The 19420-nt window shown below is 40.4% G+C and overlaps 1 protein-coding gene across 3 annotated transcripts in view; it reads left to right on the top strand.

The window, feature by feature from the left end:
- Positions 1 to 15721, top strand: part of GADL1 (glutamate decarboxylase like 1) — an 86310-nt gene extending 70589 nt beyond the window's left edge. For all 3 annotated transcript variants that reach the window (XM_042888535.1, XM_042888533.1, XM_042888534.1), the window contains one exon: positions 12789 to 15721. In XM_042888535.1, the coding sequence (XP_042744469.1) occupies positions 12789 to 12962 (174 nt within the window). In that variant the 3' untranslated portion in view covers positions 12963 to 15721. The remainder of the gene's footprint in view (positions 1 to 12788) is intronic.
- Positions 15722 to 19420: the final 3699 nt, after the last annotated feature.

Below are 19420 nucleotides of genomic sequence, written 5' to 3' on the forward strand. Positions count from 1 at the left end.
ATTCACCATGTTCGCACTAAAGCTGCACAATCACTGAAGTTGCCAACCCTAGGTGTGCTGTGAATTCAGGAAACATTAACTACCAGAGGAGCTCACATCTATACTGCAAGTTTCCTGGAGGAAACCACTTTGAGCCAGTGAGTTTGTGTGGGTTCTGCAAGACTGTTTCCAAGGCAAATATGCACTAAAAATATGCCATCCTGCTTATAAAACCATCAATGTACCTGACTGACATCTAGCTTCGGCATAGGGATGTGGTTAAGATCTTGGTTATTATTTCCTACTTGCGTGCCTCAGTTCCTTCTGGGAATTAAGATAATGATCATAGTATTTCCTTATCTGTGAAATACACTCACATGTGGGGGTGGAAAAAAGTAGATCTCCAAAATAAGAGAATTTTTTTCATTTATACATAGAATTGTGGCTCTTTTATATTTTCACTTTTTCCTGACAGCAGCTACTTACTGATTTATTTCCTTGCTTCTTACCTGCCTGGTGGATGGATGTGGCTGTAGGAGTACCAGGTTTCAAGACAAATGAGAAAGTTTAAAAAGTTGTATAGCTGAAACAGAGATTTTGAAATCTTAGCTATGCTGATCCTAGCTGGAGAATGGAGGGAAAGTCTACAGCAGCATGAAGGAAAAAACAATAAAATGTTCTTTAATACAGCCATAGTAGAGGATCAAAAAAAGTACTTCCATCTTCAGGTATTTTGTTTTATTGAAACTTTGATTCAATTATCAAAAGTGTAGTAATTATGACCCGTGCAATACTAATGACTTTTGGCAATAAGACTTGTGAGGACACACAATCTAATTAGCTTTAATGAGATGGATTTAATAATACTTTAGATTAACATTTGTTAGAACTAAGTATCAAGATTTATTGTTCTCTGAATAAATATTGAACTCTTGCTCTCAGGCCAATAAATCTTAAGCTTGCCTGTACTTAAATGACTATTTACTTATGTTAGCTCTTTTTGTTTCCTGCCACCAACTTCAGTATGAGGATAGGAGCCCTGCACTTCCTTTCTGCTGCATCAAACACTTCTTAGAAAAAGTTGCAAGAAAGCCCTGAAATTTGTAAAGAGGAGAGAAAAAGAGTTGGAGTCTACATCCTTTATCCTTTCTTCACATAAAACTGCTATTCTTGGCTCTTGCTTGATAAATAGAAATTTCTGAAATGACCAGAAAAAATCCATGGTAATGCCACAGAAAAATCAGGTTGTTCACATCATCTGCTCAGTTAAGCAGTCTTTGTATTTTGTGTAATGCTGTGAGTAGTTGTTCTCAGTGTGTACTGAGGCACAAAATTTTCTGCTTTACTTCAGATTTCGTTTTGTACTTCAGATATTTAAGCATATTAGATTCCTTTCTAGCTGTAGGCATCTCAAGAGGATTGAGATGGAACATTTTTCATGCCTGCAGGGTAGGAACTTCTTGATAATCTCTAAAGGGATCTAAAGGGATCTAAAGGGAAAGAAATATCTACAAGTCTTACAAAATTTCTCATAACCAAGAAGAGTTCCTCTAAAAACAGCAGAAAAGTATTGAGACTGATTGAGTCTTCCTTTCAAATTTAACAGAGTTCTAAGGAGCTGTGTGAGTCTTCACTCCACTCCAGGTGAAGTCAGATATAAAACTCCCCATTATGTTCAGTGACAGACTTCTGTAAGTGAATGCTGATTAATGTAGAGAATCTTTTTCATGAGCCGCCAAAGAACCAGAGACTTTATAAATTATGTAAAAAGATTATTTGTATTTATTGAATTCTGTGGAACTGTTTCAGTAAAGAAACTGAGATGCAGTAGACTTTAGTGGATGAATTTTTTACAGTTGATCATAACTGCTTAAGATCAAAAGATTGTTCTTGCATGTACATTCTCTTTTGTAAAAATAGGTACACTGTGCAGAAGCCTTGCAAGAAATAGGTAAATCTTTCACGTTGTTACACTGTGCTGTTCTTCTGTTTCAAGTTGTAGTACTTTTATCTTTTTGGTGGGATTTAGAGATTGCTGTGGCTCTGGAGGAAATTGTGGCATTTGCCATGGTCCATAGGCTAGGCTGAATGCCGAGCCGTAGCTATAGGATGTAGAGTAGGAGCAATGTTAACATATTTTTTTTAATTCCATATATTCCTTTTTGAGGTAAGTATATCTGCAGGACAGATGGTAAATGTTGAGCCCTGTGTGCCTTTCCCCCACCAACTGCCTTCAAGTTTTCTAAGGATTAGATGATCCTTAGGATCAGATGACTGACCTCAGCAGACTCAAAAGGTGGGCCTGTGTGAGTCTAATGAGGTTTTGCTCTTGGGCCAGAGGAATCCCAGGCATACGTACAGACTGGGAGTAGCAGTCCTTGAGAGTAGCCTTGCAGAGAAGGACCTGGAGGTCCTGGTGGATGAAAAACATAACATGAGCCATCACTGTGCTCTTGCAGCTCAGAAAGCAAACAGTATCCTGGGCTTCATCAGAAGAGGGGTGACCAGCAGGGACAGGGAGGTGGTTGTCCCTCTCTACTCTGCCCTCACGAGGCCCCATCTGGAGTACTGTGTCCAGGACTGGAGCTCCCAGTGCCAAAAAAAGAAAACAAACAAAGAGGTGATCAGCTGTAGTGCATCTTCTTTTAATCATAATCATGTATACTTCGGTTTTTTAATTGCAAAAAATGGTGGATGCAAACTATTATTTTCCCTTTGCTTTGCACCTGTTGAGACTGCTAGAAAATCTGCAGATTCTGAAATCCTGTGGATCCTGTTTTATTCTTTCCGTTCCCTGATTGTTTGTGCGTTGAGGTACAAAGATTTGTAATGTATGTTGTATTTCACTTATGAAAAAGAAAAAAGAAAGTATGCTTAGTGGGGATGAGGAAAGGAGGAAAGTTGAGCTGGAATGAACATGGGGGAAGTGATGACTTTGGTAAGATTCCATCTGGAAAGATTTGGTGGCCTTTATTACATGTCAAGATTAGGCTTTAAATTAATCAGTTCCAGGCAGACAAAACAGTTATAATAAGTAGCAATTATTCGTCCTATGTTTCACTGGATAGAGGGGGAAAGGTATCGTTTTCTTTGTTACATTATGTGGTCAAATCAGATAGCAGCCTTGCTTTTGTGGTAGCAGTCTGGGTTATGGCAGAATACCCCTGCCTATCCCACTTTAGAACTGGGTAAAGAATATGTGCAAAAGTTCATTACTGTTCTTCAGTATGTACGGTAATGCAAATACATGAAGATGCTACTTTATGCCAGAATCTGACCTGTGTAAGTAGAAAATAAGGTGTTAACAGCTGGGAATTGTTCTAACATTCTGCAGTGACATTCATTCTTCTTCTCCAGAAATGTGTTGAGCTTTTGAATTTGTCACCAAATAATGTAATCTTCCTAGTGTAAAGTGCTCCTCCCAGCCCCAGACATTCTTACTGCACTGTCATCCTTTCTCCCAGTGGAGAAGAACAACAGAAGCTCATCCCTATGCATACAAACTAAAAAGGATATTTTTCTGTTAGTTGCTCTTGCTTTCAAGATGACAAGCTGCCCTTTCATCCTGCAAGGAGAAGGGAGATCTTGTCTTTGACAGGGTTGAAAGAATGGAAAATCTAGTCAGTAAAATGGGAACTTAAAGTGTTGCACAGAAGAACTTCGTGTACACTGTGAAAACATTTAAAACATTTGCTTTTATAAAACTAGTAACACTCGAGTCTCTTGCTGCTCTTTAAACAATCAGAGTGCACATGCCTTTCATGGTTTCTCAATACTTAGACTTTCCACGTGGCTTGCTAATAAAACTTTGCTAAAGCAACACAGAAATGTGAGAAATTATAGGGAATGTAATTAATAATGATGAATCATTTGAATTGTCTTGAAAAGATGCATGTACTTAGATGCATGTGCACCTGGAAAATAGTGATGTTTGCCAACATAAGTTTTAGCTAAAAGTAAAAACATACACAAACTTGTCCAAGCACTGATTTGTGGGTTCTGTCGGTTCTGCCTCCTTCCTAGAAGCAAATACCCTTAGTGTAAAAGCCTTAAGCTGAAGGCAATTTTTTGTTGCATAAATAACCGGCTAAAGAAGTCACTGAAGGCAATCAAAATCTGAATCCAGCCTGCCATCTCCTATTAGTCAGGTCGTTCAGAGTGATTTGTGGTGTTCATTAGTGGATCTTCTGGCAAAAAGTGACTGGACGGAAGATTATATTCAGTGTCTGATAGCGTAGACGTGCTGCACAGCCCTGAGTTGAAGGTGCATGAAAAATGTCTGTATCAGGGCAAAAATACAGCAGCATCTGGTCTCCTTTGATATGTTAGTTGTTCTGAAGAATGTGGAAGTGGTTACTGTTATTTTGACAAATGCCTTTATTTCTCCTTTTGTTGCGTGGTGTGGCACAAGGGGAACGCTGGCGCAATAGCATACAGCAATAATTTATTAGTGGTTTAGGGATGTGGGCCCAGAACAAATTCTAGACAAAAGAAAAACATGTTTGGGTTTTACAGAGCGCCTTGGCTACAGGAACAAAGCTGTGATTGGGTGTGCAAATATTTGGTATTTCGATTGTCCCAGTTGGGGTGACAGCTGACAAATCGTCTGAGTTTGTTTTTAATTATCACCAAAGGAAAAAAAAGCCCGTTGTTTTAAAGCCAGGCACTGATTTTGAAGCACAAGGCAAGAGAAGATGTTTAACAGTGGAAGATATGCTTTCTCAGTGTTCTAATATGTTGAAAGCACCGCTACCTCCAAATATTTGTAATATTTAGCTAGTTTTGTGATTACAGCCGACTGGAGTGTTGTGTTGACTTGTATTGCATCCAATGATTGGTACTGAAATATCAGCCACAATTCTCACTTCATGCTAACTGGTATCACTGATATCAACATTATTTTCTGCACTCACTGGGAAAGGAGGTGGGTGTGCTGTGACAGATGTTTGAGACCTGTTTGCACAAAAATAATCAAATAAATATCATACCAGCGTACAGAGCACCTATGAGGTATCAGGGTCAATTACAATAGATCTGTGAACACAGAGAGGCCTTACTGCCCTAAAGAAGCTCCTTGTGAAGGGAAGAAGCATGTCACCCAAAAGAGATCGAGTCATTTGTTTGAGACAACCCAAACATTCTCTGGCTGGGTTAAGGACCAATCCTGTTTGTTGAGTCTATCCAGTTCTACAACTACTTTGCTATCCTTCAAGCCAGATAAGACAGACACATTGTAAAGACACTTTGAAATTAGTAGGCAATATATACAAGTTTAAAATTGTGTCCAAGTACTTAAATGGGTTGGATTTTTGTTTACTTTTTGGTGTAATTGCTGAACCATAGTTGTTTACTTATGAATTTGCATGAGTCTGAACTTGTCATTTCTTGCAGGAAGCTTAACTTGTCAGACTTTGAATAGCCAACAAGTCACCTTTTAAGTAAAAACCATGAGCTTCCAAATAGAAATTTGCCCCTTCTGGGGTAGTCAGAATGAATTTTTGTGGTCAGATGGGAGAGACTGTTCTGTATAAAGTTGTCTTTTATTGCAAGAAATAATTGAGGCAAGAACACAAAATATGGTTTCCATTTATGTGAAATCATGAGAATGTTTCCACTTTGTACAAAAGGGAATGGTTTGGGTTTTTTTTTGTCTTCTAGCTGCATCTCTTCTGCCAATTTCTAGTGTAGCATTCAGTACCTCTGAAAGTTTCATAAAGGCTGTATTTGAGGAAGAGAAATAGTTTGATCTGCTAATACACTGCTATCCTTCCAACAATGTCTAGCCTGCTTTCGTGGATCCCTAGAAAGGTTATTGATTTACTGCAAGTGTAGTTTTCTCTAGTAAAGGCTTTTTGCAAACTGCCACCTGAAAAAGGAAGGAGGAAATTTAGCTAATTGCGTTCTGCTTCCATTTCAGTGGCAATTCTGAAATGTTTTCGGAAGGAGTAGAATGGTTTATGTGACTGTGAGCTACTGCTGCCAGGAGCTGGAGGAGCTCTTCAGAATTGTGTTGGATGGGTGCGTGGTGAACTGGGAGCCCTCAGAAAAATGCTGCTGATAAAATTTGCCATTATTAACACTAGTTTTCACAGGTACATTCTGACTTTGCAGTACTTGCTAGGCTAGCGAGATTAGAGTCAACCATGCTACTTAAAGCTGTTCACATGCACTTCCCAGCCAATTTTTGCTGACGAAACATGCAGTCCCACAAAATTTCTCATACTTCGTCTTTTCTAGGGGCAAAAATTCTACAGATGTTTTAGTTAAGCAGTGTCAGCACTTTTGACTCTACATATTTATGGCTGTGCAAATAATGGATTTTTTGGTTTGGCCATTGAACTAAGAAATTGAAAGGAATTTTTGTTTTTAGTCAAGCAAAAATAATTTTTTGTTTTGAGATGTACTGAAATGAGGCAATCTGCTTGGTTTAAGTTTCCTCAGTTCTTTTATACTCCCTGCAATGAAAATGGTCCAATTTTCCATTGAAAACATGGTTTTGAAACAACTGTTCAAATACTTTTGTTTTTAAAATTCAGAAAACTACACTTTTCTGGTTTCTCTATTTTTCTAGCTAATGCTATGTTTTCAACTGTTAAATGTATATGTTTTTCTCTTTCAGGCAACGTCTTTTTGTAAATTCATTGCTTAGTAGTTTACTTTTTTTTTTTTTTTGGCCAACACTGAGGACAGTACAAAATTTTAAGATACTGCCCATGGTTTGGAAAAGCTGTTGTGTTATGTCAGTAACTGAAATGGCTAGACCACCATGGTTGGAGTCTGTGAGTGTTATAGCAGTGTGGGTAGCACTCAGGTAGCAGAAGTACAGTTCTGGAGGCATAGAAAATCATTTGTGATGGGACAGTTTGAAAATACTGGATGAGGTGAAAAAAAAAAAAATAAAATAAAATCCATTACCAATTAAGGGAATGCATTGAGAAAGAAATTCATATCCAAGGTAGGACATGTCTGAGCTTTCTTGCCCTTTCAAGGTATCTATTAATTGCAGCTGCCAAAGACAGCACTAGAGCATAAGAATAAGAAGTTAATAAAAACCAGTCAGTTTCTTTGCTTTAGTTAAGCAAGAAGAACAAGGTAGCCTAACTGTTGGGAAATTCTCGTCCTCCTTAGGACAACTTATTTGGCTGTCCATACCCAGCAGCACTAGCACAGGTGGTGTTGGGAACCCAGTGGGTTTATCTCGTGAACAGAAGTTGTATTACATCCTCCTTTGTTCTTCTTTTGAACTGAATGTAGGAATTAAACTATATGCTTGTAACTGGGGGCTGTATAGTTTAGAAGTTAATGAGGTCGTGTGGTTTTAGCAAAGCTAAGCATCTGTGGGCTTTTCCTTTGTTGCTGCTTTTCTTTTTAATTGAGAATGAACTTCTACAAGTCAGTTCTAAACATCCACTGTTCAACATGAGACAGCTTATAGTGAATGACATCAAAGGCCTTATATTGTGACATGAGTGCTGGGGCAAAAATATCATCTATTCAACAGAACTGCTTTGGAGATTTTCCTTGCACATTAAATCCATATGCTAGGAAATTATCGTAGCTTAAGAACCATGGTTACATGACATGCTGAGAATGTTTTGGAGGCCTTACTACCTGCAGAAGAATAAATGATCTCAAATAGGGATTTCATCAAATACTCTGAAAGGATTTTAAGCATCCAGACTTGGGAACTAACTCTTGCAGACACAAGGCTTCTGTTTTTCTTGCTGAGAAAGTGCTCAGCCCTGTTGATGAATCAGTCCTTGATAGCTGCTGAGGCTTGACTGTGGCCTGAACTTGGTGGGAATTCTTTGAGTATTGGAGAGACCTGCATTAATTACGTCTGAGGAGTCAATTGTGGGTCGCACAGATGCTTTTAAGGCATCACCCTGTAGTATAGTTGCACAGAACTGCTCTTCTCAAGGATGCTTGAGATGCGGAGAGGGGCATATATTGCTTTTCCCATCTTCCTGGTATGTGTGGATACTCCAGCTGCAGTGTCCATGGTGGCCATTGCTGTTCATCTCACTGTGTGTGTGTGTGTGTATGTGTGTGTGTGCAAGCTGGGAAGGAACATTGGCACCTTCCCCATGATTTTGCAATGATTTTGCAGGGTCAGCTGCAGTCTGGATTCTTGATGGGAACAGCTTTAATTTAGGCTAAAATTTTCTGGTGTTTATGGCTCAGTTGAGTGCTGGCAGGGAGTAGGGAAGAGATTATCCGGTCATGCAGGTAAACAGAGAAGGATCCAAACCACTATGTCCTTGTTGCTACAGCTCATAAAACCTCTGCTATAAAAAGGAGGAATCCAGGCAGCATGAGATTAAACCCCCTATGTAGGTCTGCAGAGGGAGGCCATGATGCGCAGGTCCATCCTGTGGGTCTCCTGTTGTAGCAGCCCTGCTGGAGGAGGACCTTCTGCTCACTGTGCTTCCTCCTCACCTTTCTGGCACGTCTGGTAGCTAAAGCATCACTGGAGTGATCTTTTTAAATAGTAATCTCCAGGGTGAGGAGAACAAAGGAGAGAAGAGAATTTAAGTTTCAGGATACATTACACTTAAAATTCTGAGACTGTTCCAGTGACAGGCAACATAAAGAATTAGGTTTACAATTTGAAGTAAGTTTTGTTGTAAAAATAATTGGACTGGTGAAGCAATCTTGCTCTCACTAAATTGCTTTCCTAGGAACCTATCCTGAGTGGGGCTGTGCAGCTCTTTCTGATATTTGAACATCCTCAGTTCTCATTGACTTCAGTGGGAATTGAACTCATTGAACTCCTCACTAGGTAATTAGTTCTATATAGGTCTGATTTTTCTGCAGCAAATCGGTAGCTGCCTTTACTTTCACTTAGCAGTCAGACCCAGTGCTCCTCAAGTCCCAGCCTTAGCCTCTATGCATCATTTAATGACTCTTTTGTGAAACACATACTTAAGCATTTGTGCTTATATTCTGTTGCTTACTGTGAACAGGATTCACAATAGTTTTGTTACAATGACTGCATCACATTACCAAATAGAACATGCAAAATACCTAATGGAACACCTTTCCAAAAATAACCCTGCAAGATAGTTTCTAGATTAGTTTAGGTTTGCTTTCTTTTTAAGTAGGATGAGTTTGTTTTGCCTTCAGAAAGGGTGGGATGCACTTCAAAACAAATATTAAGAGGACAACTTCATTCATGTTGAGGGTGAATGACATGATGACTGAGATAATGAAAATGAGATTTTCTACCTTTCCTCTCCATGAGAGAAGACCAACTGAAATGCAGTATATTTACAGCCCCTGATACTGCTGGAGCTCTAAATGTTTTTGCTTTCATGGTCTCCATTTGTGCTACTGTACATCTGGGGGATGATGGATTGCGGAGCACTGGATGTTGAGATGAAGAGAATCAATAGGATGATACAAAAGATGAAATAACTGATGGAACATCAATAAAGGCTAAAAGTTGCCATAGGGATTTGAATCTTAAAGAAGAGCTTGAGAAAATATATTAAGAATTCACTTTTCCCTTTGCACTTGTACTGCCTTTATTCCATGACTAGACGTCACATGGGGGTTCTTGTCAAGGGCAGGGATAAAGGAGGTTTTTTTTCTTTTCTGTGTCAATATGGTGCTCAGTATGAAACCTGCTGGGCATGATGGCTTCTGAGTACTGTCACTGTGTCATTGTTACCTCAGCCCACAGTGGTGTGAATAAGAATGGAAGAGTAGAGCTTTTAGTTACCTCATGTGCTGTTAGAGGGTTCAACACACACAAACTGCAGAAGTAGAACTTCTATTATTGCTGAGTTATTCAGTGTTTAAGACTGAATGGTGTCACAGAGCTGTATGGTGGTGTGCATAGCCTGGGCATTCCCAACCAAGAGTCTTTCCTTTTGACTCAACCAACTGGCAAGTTGTGCAAAGTGGTGCAAGTTGTGCAAAAACAATTGCAGAACCCGTATTTTGCCACTGTACAGTGATGTATTCAGTGATTTGTTGGGGTGCAGTTTGGAATATTTGATCTGAAATGGAAAAGAGTGTTTAGCAAGTAGCATACTTGCTGCAGACAAAAAGGTCTGTCTCATGCGAAATAACATCCATCTCTATCCAAGCAGAACTCCAGTTGCTGGGGATTATTGTTTTTTTTGCTTGTTTGTTTGTGTTTTGGGTTTGTATTTTGCTTTAGCGTAGACTAAATGAGGTTAATCTGATGTGATTCGTTTCAATAAATCCAAGTGCAAGGTCTTGCACCTGGGTTGAGGTAACCTCCCCTCCCAACACAAACTGGGGGATGAAATGACTAAGTGCAGCCTGCCAAAAAGGACCTGTGGGTGCTGGTGGATGACAAGCTGGACATGAGCCAGCAGTGTGCCCTTGCAGCCCGGAAAGCCGAGCATATCCTGGGCTGCATCAAAAGAAGTGTGACCAGCAGGGTGAGGGAGGTGATCCTGCCCGTCTACTCTGTGCTGGTGAGGCCTCACCTGTAGTACTGCATCCAGATGTGGAGTCCTCAGTACAGGAGAGACATGGAGCTGTTGGAGAATGTCCAGAGGAGGGCCACAGAAATGGTCCGAGGGGTGGAACACCTCCCCTACAAGAACAGGCTGAGAGAGCTGGGACTGTTCAGCCTGGAGAAGAGAGACTTCAAAGTGACCTGAAAGCAGCCTTTCAGTATTGGAAAGGGGGCTGTAAGAAAGAAGGGGACAGACTCTTTAGCAGGGATTGTTGTGATAGGTTTCAAGGTTAAAGAGAGTATGTTTGGGTTAGATATAAGGAAAAAGACTTTTACAGTGAGGGTGGAGAGGCACAGGCACAGGTTGTAGAGGTGGTGGATGCCCTGTCCTTGGACACATTCAAAGCCAGGCTGAACTGGATTCGGAGCAACTTTGTCTAGCTGTAGGAGTCCCTGTTTATTGCAGGAGACTTGGGCCTAGAGGACCTTTAAACGTCCCTTCCAGCTCTAAGGATTTTATGATTCTGAGATTTGGAGCTGCAAAACAAGAAAACAGAAGAATCCTTGAATCATTTTCCAGGCAGACAGAAATCCAGGTGGGAGATGGTGTTCTTTCCATGTTATATGGATAAATTTGATGAATTCTATTTCTAAATGATGCACGTGTTGCCAGATATATGGTAGAATTGTGATTTTATTGCTAGCTTTCACTAGGATCTTTATGCAGGAGGCACACCCACAACCCAACATTAGGTTGTACAGTGGAGGTGCTATTGGATGTGAGTGAAGGTATCATGGTATGCATCTTAACGTTTCCGCTGTAATGCTGAATCTTTCTGTTCTTACTGTTATCTGTTTCCCAAATGTTTATCAGAACTGCTTTCATAAACTACTGCTTAATTTTTGCTTGCAGCACTATGCAAAAAAAAACAAACTTCTGGTTGCAGATTGCATTCTGAAAGAGTATTCATTGCTCTCAGGTGCATAATTCATACTGATGCCACACTGTAGACTTTAATTAGAATTCCTAACTCCATCACTCTCAGGGTTTGAAACAAACACTAAATAAAACACGTAGCTTTGTCACTAAGACAAAGTTATTTCAGAGAGGTAAATTAAGTTAGAACCATGAGCATTCCCCCTCTGAATTCAATATGCATTTTGAAACAGTGATAATATAGACACACCATTCAGCAAATATGGAAATTCGGGCTGTTAGTGTAGAAAACTGGAGATGTTTCTATCTAAGCAAACTATATGGGAGCTGCTCACTAAGACATGCCATGTAAAAACAGAGCTATTAAGGCATGGTTGGCACCATCATTTTTCTTTTGCAGATCTGGTGGTATTTTCCAGCACTAACTTCTAGAGCTGAAATGAACTAATGCGAAAGTCAAGGTTAGGTCCTATACTTATTTGTTTTGTTCAAAGTCAGACTGTCACAAAAGTATGCAAAGGAATAAACTGTTCTGAAATGCATCAGTATTATTAGTAATATATTAAAATGCAGCACATTTTTAAAACTATTACTTGTTTCAATTCTGTCTTCCAAGGAATAGAGTACTTAATCAAGCAGTGCATTTAAGTTTATGACTGATTTCAGGCATGAGAACACAGAAGAACTACTCACATGCTTAAAGTTAAGCACAAGATTAATTGGACAAGGTTAATAGCCCTGCTGGGATGAGATCAAGTACTCAACTACAAGGACTTGACTCTTCCAATCTTCCTTATAGTTTGTTCAGTTCTGAGACACCTATTTCGTCCCATTGCATACAAGAGTGGTGTAGCCAAATGTTACTTTCATTGTAAATCTAAAGATGAAACCTTAACCTCTGGGATCAGGACTTCTCCCTTAATAGTGCATTGCTCTGACTTCTCTGGCAGCTCAAAGTTCACACGAGTAATGGAGAGTGTCCTCTAGAGAGAGCTGCTTTGCAGGTGTGGCAGCTGAAGGGCCCAGAAGTGAAAGTAGTCAGGCTTAGGCTAGTTAGCACAAGGAGATAAAGTGTACCCTTAACCAGCTGCAGCTGGTGTTCTGAGCTCAAGCCTTTTCTCTAAATCTAGGGCCTACAGACATTAACCTGAGCTTTCCCATGTGGCAGATGAATGCTGCGAGCAGTGGGCTTTTGAGGGGTTTAGATTTTGCATTGGTTCTCCCAGGAGTCCCAGAACTTAAGGGTTTCAGTGAACAATCTGCCTCTAAGTCTTAAGGTTTGAACTGTAATATTTCTTGGGGCAGGCAGCTGGGAAGCAGCCACAGGGTGCAAAACTCAGGCACTTCAAAAAAGCTTCTTAAGGCACAAAACAGTTCCTGTACAGATCTGCTGTATTCCTTAGGGTAACAACAACACTTTCGTTTCTCTGTTTTCAGGTTGCTCCTGTAGTTAAAGAAAGGATGATGAAGAAGGGCAGCATGATGCTTGGGTACCAGCCTAACCAAGGCAAAGTCAACTTCTTCCGCCAGGTGGTGATCAGCCCACAAGTGAGTCGAGAGGACATGGACTTCTTGCTGGATGAGATAGAACTGCTTGCCAAGGACTTGTAGCTGTAACTCTACAGCACCGGGCACTGCTTGTGTGTGATGATTATGGAGACAGAATGGCAGCAGTGCTCTGGTGCTATTGTGTGAAAGGTAGTAAAAAGCTTGACGTATAGTTTGGAAACTATCATTTAACATTGTGACGTTCAGAGTTTTGCAGGTAGAATTCCCCTCCACAGGAAAGTATTTGCTGATGGAAGCTGGGACAGGGCAGTGCCTGCAGCACCACGGCCATTCTGGGAAGCGTTTCCTGGAGCAGGGAGCACTTCTGAAAATGGTGTCTTTATCCCAGAGAGGGCTGCTATTCATGGGGTGCCTGCGTAGCTCGGACTGATTGCTTATATAGGCAGGCAATATTCCTCTGAAGTTACTGTTAGTAGCAAATTTAGCTCAGTGAGCTTTAAAACACTCATTAGTACTCTGTCTACTTTGTCAATATTTTAGTTTGGTATGAATTTAAGAGTAGAGACCTGGCTGATATTTACACTGATAAGACTGGAAATTGTGAACTTCAATGAAGAGTTCCTCAAGGAACTCAGTTGTCCTCAAGGAACAGTTAGGTGAATTGCCCAAATTTCCCACTGTGAGCACTACTACAGGCAGCAGAACAACGCGAAGCTGTGCTGTCACCATCCTTGAGGTTAGCAGGACCTGGCTGGACAAAGCCCCAAGAAGTCAACACTGACCTTGCTTTGAGACAGTAGAGCTAGATGACCTCTTAAGGTCCCTTCCAACCTAAACGACTTGTGGTTCTGTAAAATCAAATAGTTGGGCCTGGTCACTGTTTGCCAACGTTGCCTACACTGCAATAGCAGTGCTGAGAATATTGGAAGTGTCAGAAATTCAGAAATTCTTACCTCTTTGGTTATAGTTATAATTTCTGAACTATATTTAAAGCATAAGTATTTATTTAATGGATTTAGATGCACTTTAAAATTATAACAGATGAAAAAAAAAAGTATATGTACCTGAAAGATATGTATTTTTAAACTTGGCAACTATATGTTAAACATGTAGAAAAGTGATAGTTTTCACCGTCAGTCTGTATTTGCCTATATTAGATATGAGATGACTTGATTTTATGTTATCAGTGTATAATTTATACTTTGGCACTGAAATCAACGTGGAGGTGATCAGTGATAGCCTGCCTGTTTTTATGATGGGAGCCATCAAGTATCTTTTGTTAATCTTATGTTGCAAAGTTAAGTTCTAAACTTTGTGTTAAGAATTACAGTATCCTTTTGATTTGTTGTCATTCTAGATATAAAAGGGGCAGCTTTGTAAAGCTAGAGATGTATTTCTTGGAGTGAATTTCTTGCAACAGACTAATGAGAATAACATATTTCATCATCTGATTAACACCTACTTACCTTATTGTTTTGATGTTTGTTCCTTATTTTGTTTTTGAGATAGCACTGACCAATGCAGATCTTTGTGCTGTAATGTGTTGATGAAAGTTGTCTTTAAACACAATGCTTTTATGTTTTCATTTCTCACGTTATGCTAGGATCCAACATCGCGTGACATTCCTACTTCCCACCTCCAGGATGATGGTATGGAAAGTTTAGCAGGGTCATGATAACCTAGGAGGTCACACTGTCAGAGCAGTAGATAGAAGGAGGAGTCAAATCTGCAGAACTTGACAGATGTCCTTAACAGTGTCCTGGAAGTGATTATTCTGTTGCTATTACAGCGAGTCACTGGATATTAAGCTGAACTCCACATTGATATTAACATAAAAATAAATGGCACAACATGGCCCCTTGATTCTGCACTGTAATATTCGCAGAATGCTTTATCATTTACTATCTAGTGCTTCTGGGTATGCCAGTTGTTATGGTTTTGTAAAGCACATAACTAAATGCAGGGCCCACAAAGCTTATTTAGCCTCTCAGCCACTCTGGGTGGAGTGCAGAGCATGTCAAGGGCTGCTGGATGGATGCGATGACTTCGCTGTTGCTTCTGAAGGTAGATAGGACTGTTAACCCTTCACTTTTTCTTTTTTGTCCTTGAAGGGAGAGAGAATACTGTCAGGATTCTTTTATTGTTATCCAGAGTCTTGGTGAGTACTTAATTTTTTGACTCAGAGGAAGTGTGTCACTTGCTGTCAGCTGAGAATTTGACCTGGTGTTTTGTGACACCACTACTGTCAAAAAAGTGTTGTTTCTTTCCATGTCAGCACATTTTTCTGTTTCCAGGTACTGTGGGACTTCTGTCACATGTTGGGTTGAAGTAGCAGTTTCTCCTGTGTCAGTAGTGGCTATAGTTCTTTTTTTAAATGAGGGGAAAATGGAACTTTTTCAGTGTTTGCAGAAAGTGTGTCTCAGATCAACAAGTACACTGATGTTTTCAAAGGTATGGTTTAACCTTTCAGTGTGATGTGAGTGCCTTATCTGATGTCTCTGTATCTTCTTGTGTTTCTGACCCCTTATCACGTCCATTGTGGTCTCATTTCAGGACTATTGTAATTTTTTTCATAGTTGCTTATTTAGGATTGGGATGTTCGAAATGGCTATTTTGTAGCTGATGATTTTAATAAAAAGTGAAGTAAATGACACCCATATAAATGTAGGCTGTGTTTGTAATTTCTCGATCTAAAACTGCAGAGATGTGTACAAGAGAGGTACCAATGAGCTCTCCAGATGGAGAAACAGCAAGCTGCCTGCACAGCTTTAGAATGTGAAACCTAGCTTAACCATGCTTCAGGATGTGGTTTGTCTGTGTGCTGTGCCCTTATCATCTTTAATAAACATCTTGGATGAAAATGTGTCACCATTTATCTTGCTCTCGCTTTCAAATGCAGAAGCTAAATTATTTTTGCAGAAATGGCTTTTTTTTTTTTTTTTCTTTTGAACTATATGGGACTGGCCCATGAGCTCTCTCCCACTCTTAGTTACTGAGTTACATCTCTCAGGTTGCTCAGCCAATTGTGAAGGTAGTGGAGTACAGGTATAAATCAGTGTAGAAACAGATCCACTGGCTGATTTGTTTGTTTGTTTGTTTGTTAAATTTTATGTGTCTACTTTTAATAATCTTTTTTCAATACAGAGCTTTAGGAAAGAAAGTAAATACTTAGCAGGGATGCTGAGGTAGTTATTGCTGTCAGTTATATGGATGCATCTTCTGAGAACTTCGGGCATTTTGTGCTGGATCCATGTGCAACGTCACTCACAAATCATCGTGCCTGAAGCTAGCAGTCTTGCTCTCAGGACTTCCAATACAATTTCCTGTGAAAGATTGATGGAGATTAATAATCAATAGAGTCTGCTTTGTATGATTTTAGTGCTTCTGACTCCCACTGATTTAACTGGAAACCCTTGCTGGATTGGGATGTTTCATTTCCGTATCAGTAGTTTGTCACTCAGAACATCTCAGTTTATCTACTCAAGGCTCATGCTGAAGATCAGGTTTATCTGTGTGTCTGTAAGACTGAACTGGAATGTATTTTCATTTGTATCAGCCAGTGATGTATTAAGATGCTTTCCAAATAACATTTGACCCTTAAAGAACACCATGTAAGAATTTGCAAAACCCCCTGTTATGTGTCCAGGATTTCTTCATACACACAGATCTCAGCATTCAATCACGCTCAAATTATTTTTATTTTTAAATCCTTGAGTTGTGTGATCAGACTTAAAAAGCAAACACACAAAACTGATACGAAATGTTGAATACAGAGGAGAAGAATTCAGCAATATTTAAAGCTCAGTTTGCTGTCTCCTATTATATCACATACAAGCTCTGCAAAAAGCCAGCGGTCCATTAGAAGTGTAATTTTAATGCCCAGTTTTCAACTGCTCCAACCCTACATGGCCTTTCTTCCCTGTTGGCTGCTTATGGGCAATCAGCAGGAGAGCAAAGTGTGCTCATCCAGGAAATCTGTTCTAGGTAAGGCCCACTGACATGATGGCCCTTCTTCCTTTGGCAGAACTACTAAATGCTGATACATCCTTTGAGTTCATAGATGCTGTATTTAGTGCAGTAGCTACTGTTACATCCTGAAATAATGCAATTGTGCATGCAAATTGCAGGTTAGATGCGGTCAAAGAGATGCTGTCTGGTAAATGCACTGTGCAAACCACGAGAAGCCCTGGCAGAGAGGTTTTCTTCCTTTAACTTGAACGTAGTCTCCCACAATTACATGGTTTTGCTTCAGATGTACAATTAGATGTTATTACTCTAATTCTGTAACTACACAATAATCATCTAAAAATTACTTTGAGAAACAAAACAAAACAAGGAAATTTGCACAGCGAGAGGTACAATAAAGAGAACGTCAAAGGTTTCAAGGCAAACCCACAGTAGGAAACAATGGGTAATGGGAACAATTAACCCTTGCTAAAATCTAATTTAAGTGAATGCTCTGCGAAGAGGCGCAGGAACAGTATGGTGAGATGATAGCAGCCATTACATAGAATCACTACAGAACTTTTGTGTCCCCTGACACTGCAGCCATCTGCCCCAAAATATCACAGTCCACCCACTGATACCAGAGGAGACCTTAAAGAAAACACCATACCTTGTAAAATGGTAATGGCTCTGTGTGTAACAGGATAAAGTGAAACTGGAAGGGCAATGTTGAAAAAAGTCCACCAGAGATGACCGCTGTAAGCTCACATACGTTCAAGGTACAATTGATCACAAAAGGCAAGTGACAGAAGGTGATGGGCATGGGCCTTTCAAAGTCTGCTGAGCACGTTCTGTTTTAATGAAGCAATTTCTTTATTGTAAGTAACTCGGAGAGCAATCATTTCTACAGAACTTCTTACAAACGGAAAGTATGATGAGAAGATTTGCCATGAAAGAGCAGAGGCCCATGGAACAGAGCATCTGCTTTTGGGACCATGTGCTCTGTACTGTCCTTTGCACAAAGCTGCTCTTCCAAGAAGCTTTCACCCCACCAGTCATTCTGGGAAGTGACTCCTTGGAACGGGCTGACACTGACACTGGCAGCCATAGCGTTATCCAGTCTGCTCTTCTTGTTCCAGGTAGGAAGGATTTTTTTGCTATTTTTCTGATTCTGTACTCTCTTGTGCTTGCAAAATAGTTTATTTGCAGGGAGATTTTCTGTATTTGGCATTGTGGGGAAAATGTCAGCATAGCAGAAGGGGGAAGATTGAAATGTGGACCAAAAGCAACATTCAGGGTTGTATCTTGGAGTGGTGTTTGCCTTCTCTGTCTCAGCCATGGGTTTTTCTCAATGTTCAGATGATTGTATGTACCCCTTGCAGCACCTAAAGGGAGCCTATAAACAAGGAGGGGAGTCAGCTCTTTACAAGGGTAGATAACAGCAGGATAAGGGGAAACATTTGAAGTTGAAGGAGGGAAGATTTAGGTTGGATGTCAGAGGGAAGTTTTTTACTATGAGAGTGGTGAGGTTCTGGAATAGGCTGCCCAGAGAAGTTGTGGATGCCCTGTCCCTGGAGGTGTTCAAGGCCAGATTGGATGGGGCCTGGGCAGCCTGGTCTAGTACTAGATATGGAGGTTGATGGTCCTGCATGTGGCAAGGGGGTTGGAGATTTGTGATCCTGGAGGTCCCTTCAACCCTGGCCATTCTGTGATTCTGCATGATTGTGTGATTGTCATCCACTGCTGCTGTCACATCTATATGAACACCAAGATTAGAGCTTCACTACACTCTGTACAATAGGGGAGACCAGTATGGCCTTGGGAAACTAAAGCAAAGTGTAGCAGAAGGAAATATTAATTGTTCTCTTTTATAGAAGAATGATGCACAAGCAAGTTACATCCTCCTTTTTTTGTGTGTGAAAACTTGCACTGTGGCTTTGGGAAAATTGTTGAAGATGCAGCTAAAAGCTGCAAAAACTTTTGGTAAGAGCTAGTGTGTGGTAAACACTTGTGAAAAACTGTAGGGGTGGATCTGAAGATTGCATGAATCCTCTATGAGCTAAGCCCAAGTGCCACATTAATAAAATCAGCCAAGAATGAGGTGCTAAACATCAAAGCAGAACTAGCCCTTATCTGGAGCAAGGCAGCAGGAAAATCTTGAGCTGGGCATGAGGTTGGCAGCAGTTTCGCAGGTCTGTTTTCACAAGCTGTGGGCAGTGAAGGGCTGTGACATTGATGGATTTTACAGCAGAGGAGCTGCCTGGCGTTGTGCTCCATCTACTGGTGTTTCTTCTGGTAACAAACTTGTGAAACCAAAGGATGTCTCTTCCAAAGAGCATTCTTGGACATGACGTATGTGACAGATGTCAGAAAATGTTGCTTTGCTCCAGGCCAAGTTTTCTGTGAAAACCTTTGGATTTCAATGGGCACTACTGAATACGTGCAGAGTGACAATGCAGTCTACTGGTGAACCTTTAATAATGCCCAGGTGGTGATGGGGACACGTTGCCATGGTGTATACCACATGGTGACACTGGTGCATTGAGGGTTTTGTTGAGCAGTAGGGAGCTCAGGTGCCCTGAGACCTGCAGATCCCAAAGCGCCCCTCAGCTGAG

Source organism: Lagopus leucura, unplaced genomic scaffold (assembly GCF_019238085.1).
Source record: "Lagopus leucura isolate 7727_CA_CO unplaced genomic scaffold, USGS_WTPT01 Super-Scaffold_100157, whole genome shotgun sequence".
Lineage (NCBI taxonomy): Eukaryota > Metazoa > Chordata > Aves > Galliformes > Phasianidae > Lagopus > Lagopus leucura.